The 3,843-nt window shown below is 51.1% G+C and overlaps 1 protein-coding gene across 1 annotated transcript; it reads left to right on the forward strand.

Annotated features, from left to right (window-relative positions):
• The first annotated feature begins 395 nt into the window (after positions 1 to 395).
• Positions 396 to 3,035, forward strand: LOC146563734 (uncharacterized). The gene is made up of 3 exons (XM_085291099.1): positions 396 to 883; positions 940 to 1,122; positions 1,328 to 3,035. Exons 1-3 carry the CDS (start codon positions 396 to 398, stop codon positions 2,241 to 2,243), a joined length of 1,587 nt encoding a protein of 528 aa, XP_085147225.1. The 3' UTR covers positions 2,244 to 3,035.
• Positions 3,036 to 3,843: the final 808 nt, after the last annotated feature.

Consider the following 3,843-nt stretch of genomic DNA (forward strand, 5'->3'; position numbering starts at 1 on the left):
TAGTCTGTGTCTTAGTAAAGTGTGTTTTGTTTCCTGTTTTACTTTGAAGGTTCTTGTTCCTGTCTGATGTCAGTATTCCGGCTTCGCTCTCCCTGTCTCGTTAGGTCTTATTTCTCCCAGCTGTGTCCCCCTTCTGTCTCTAATTCCTTGATGACTCCCTCAGTGTATTTAAACCCAGTGTGTCTTTATGTCAGTGTTGTGTTGTTAACGTCTGTTCACCCTCAGACCGTGCCTGTGTGTTCCAGCTTGTGTTTTCATGTTTGGTTTATGTTTTGTTTTCTGGCCAGCAATAAAGCTGTGGTTTTGATTCTCAAATCTATGTTCGAGTCCTGCGTTTGGATCCTCCTCTCCGCCTGCCCGCACACAGAGCCTTGACAGAACGACGCGACCACAAGATGGATCCAGCGGACTCACCTTTTGCCTCAGAGGGAAAGTACCTCGCACAGCTGTGGGATTATTGCTGGCGCATAATTCACGCTGTGGATGACTACAGGAGGCTTCCAGAGGTAGTGTTTCTAGACAACTTCTTGTCATCCCCTACCTTCACCATAACCTTTCTGGACATTAACGGATTAAAAACAATAGTAACAGCTCTGAGGGCCAGTTTTTGTTTTAAACTGTTTGGCATGGGCGGCCCAGGGAAGGAGGATTCTGCTGCTCTCCTGGAGGCCCTTGCCACTTGGTGCTCTCGACGTCAGCAGTATGTTTTACCAAGGTTCATTGCCAAGTCGTTCGATCCACCTTTAAAGAAGAAATGCAACCCTCACCATCATCATCATCATCATCCAACCACACTTCTATTCTCTCCTGTAGTACGGACTGGTGCAGTTTTCATTTCCACACCTTCAGCTCAGTTAGCTGACCAGCAGCCACCAGCAGCTCGGTGAGCTGACCAGCAGCTCGGTGAGCTGACCAGCAGCTCGGTGAGCTGACCAGCAGCCACCAGCAGCTCGGTGAGCTGACCAGCAGCCACCAGCAGCTCGGTGAGCTGACCAGCAGCCACCAGCAGCTCGGTTTCCAGTGTCCCCAGCTCAGCAGCCACCAGCAGCTCGGTTTCCAGTGTCCCCAGCTCAGCAGCCACCAGCAGCTCGGTTTCCAGTGTCCCCAGCTCAGCAGCCACCTGTAGCCTGGTTTCCAGTGTCCCCAGCTCAGCAGCCACCTGTAGCCCGGTCACCAACTCCACCACCACCACTACCACCTCAAGTTCAGTTATCCATGGCTCAGTCGCTACCTCAATCAGACTTTTTGCAGACTTTATTACGGTCCATGGCCCAGTCAGTAGCGCAGCTAGTGCAGGAATCGTTAGCTTTGTCTTCTGCTAAATCAGCCTCTCATCTCCACCCTCAGTCAGGGGTCCCTATTGCCTCTGGCCCTGCATCTGCTCCAGCTGGAGGGCCCGAGGAGCCCGTCCAGCCTCAAGCCACGTCTGCTGGAGGGTCCGAGGAGCCCGCCCAGCACCACGCCTCACATCTGCTGGCGGTCCGGGGAAGTTTGTTCAGCTACCATCTGCTGAAACATCCCCTGTGACTCCTACATCACCGCCTGGAGCATTCACGCCACCGCCTACGGCATTCACATCATCACCATTTGCATCACCGCCTGCAGCCGTCCCGCTGCCGTCAGGTTCCGCAGCCGTCCCGCTGCCGTCAGGTTCCGCAGCCGTCCCGCTGCCGTCAGGTTCCGCAGCCGTCCCGCTGCCGTCAGGTTCCGCAGCCGTCCCGCTGCCGTCATCCACGCCTGGTCCGGCTTCAGCTCCACCCACGCCGTCGCCTGGTCCGGCCTCTGCTCCGCCGTCGCCTGGTCCGGCCTCTGCTCCGCCGTCGTCTGGTCCGGCCTCTGCTCCGCCTTCGTCTGGTCCTGCGGTTGCCACGCCGCCGTCGGAGCCAGCTCGATCCGTTCCGCCTCGCCTCTGCCGGCCGTTTTCCAGGCCTCTAAGGTGGCGTCATGGCCTTCGGGGATGGCCTCCGGAAAAGGTTTGTCGCCGCCGCTGGCATCGCGGCCGCCTTCCGGACCTGCTCAGTGGCCGCCACTGCCTTCCAAGTGGTCGGCCTCCAGAACTGTTTGCCTGTCGCCGCCGCTGGCATCGCGGCCGCCCTCCGGACCTGCTCAGTGGCTGCCACTGCCTTCCAAGTGGTCGGCCTCCGGAACTGTTTGCCCGTTGCCGCCGTTGCTGTGTGCACGGTCGGCCTCCAGAACTGTTTTGCCTGTCGCCGCCGTTGCCGTGTGCACGGTCGGTCTCCTGACCTCTTCATGGACTCTTGAGCTTTTGTTTCATTTTGTTTTTGATGTGCCTTCTTGTGTGTTTGGACTCTTGTGCTCCTTTTTGTTTCGGACCCTCCGTCCTGGGCCCCCTCCGCCCGCCCTGGCCTGGTGCTCTGTGCTTTTTCGTTTTGGGCTGTCGGGAGCCAGCCCTTAGAGGGGGGGTACTGTCACGGTTCTGGGTCCGTTGGACCCAGTATTTTGAGTTCATTATGTTTTGGTACTTTTGCATCATGGATTTTCCTTTGTTTCTCTGGTACTTGGTGTTTCTGTTATCTTGGTGGTTTTTTTGGTGTGTGTGTGGTGTTTTTTTTTTTGGTTTTTTTTAATATTATGATCTGATACTGTTGTGATTATGATTATTTAGTAGACTTTGGTCAGCGTCTAGTCTGTCTCTGTCTAGTCTGTGTCTTAGTAAAGTGTGTTTTGTTTCCTGTTTTACTTTGAAGGTTCTTGTTCCTGTCTGATGTCAGTATTCCGGCTTCGCTCTCCCTGTCTCGTTAGGTCTTATTTCTCCCAGCTGTGTCCCCCTTCTGTCTCTAATTCCTTGATGACTCCCTCAGTGTATTTAAACCCAGTGTGTCTTTATGTCAGTGTCGCGTCGTTAACGTCTGTTCACCCTCAGACCGTGCCTGTGTGTTCCAGCTTGTGTTTTCATGTTTGGTTTATGTTTTGTTTTCTGGCCAGCAATAAAGCTGTGGTTTTGATTCTCAAATCTATGTTCGAGTCCTGCGTTTGGATCCTCCTCTCCGCCTGCCCGCACACAGAGCCTTGACAATATTAGTAATTTATTTACTTTATGGTTTCAAATGTGTAACATTATAATATAACTGACTTTGTAAACTAAAGTGGCTAAAGTAGTTTTAGTACTACAAATAAGTATTTTAATTTACTTTAGTTTAGGAAGAGGTGTAGGTGATAAATATCTAGCATTTCAGTATTACAGGTGTTTAGGACACTTATGACCACGCTAGATAAACGGAGGCCTGAGGTGTTTATTGAGTGTAAACTGATCAATGGCCCTCCTTCAGTGTACATATAAGGAACCTTTCATGATTATTTACAAACCTAAACCTAACATAAGAAGAAAACAAATCAGGATCCGTGTGCAAACAGTTGATTCATCATTTTAGAAAGTTGCCTCGAGTTCTCCGAGGTGCAGAAATGGTTGGTTGATCATTTTACTTGGTCCTAAGGCGCCTACATGCTGTGAGATTTCAGCAATGCTGCAGTAACTGCACTGCAATCCACAGTCTGCCGCCTAGATCTAATAAACTTGTCTGTGACATTAAGTTGGATGTATGCAGGTTGAAAACCAACTGAAAACGAAGGTTGCGAGACACATCTGCGGTCTCTCCTGTTTCCTTTAATCCTTGCAGTCAGTGAAAAACGCATTACTACCAGACACATCATCATCCAAACATCCGAACGACATTTTCTTGTTTCCTGGTCATTTTGCGTGCTTTACCACCACTGATTTACTACACATTTGTCTTCATTCACAAAGCATTTCTGGCTGTGATCCTGAAGGTTGTTTAGTAGACAGCCAGAAATGCTACAAGATATTTATCCTGCATTACTGAT

This window comes from Mchenga conophoros, linkage group LG11, assembly GCF_057382185.1.
Source record: "Mchenga conophoros isolate Kocher_MC1m ecotype Shallow Benthic linkage group LG11, M_conophoros_male_GT1.1, whole genome shotgun sequence".
Taxonomy (NCBI): Eukaryota; Metazoa; Chordata; class Actinopteri; order Cichliformes; family Cichlidae; genus Mchenga; species Mchenga conophoros.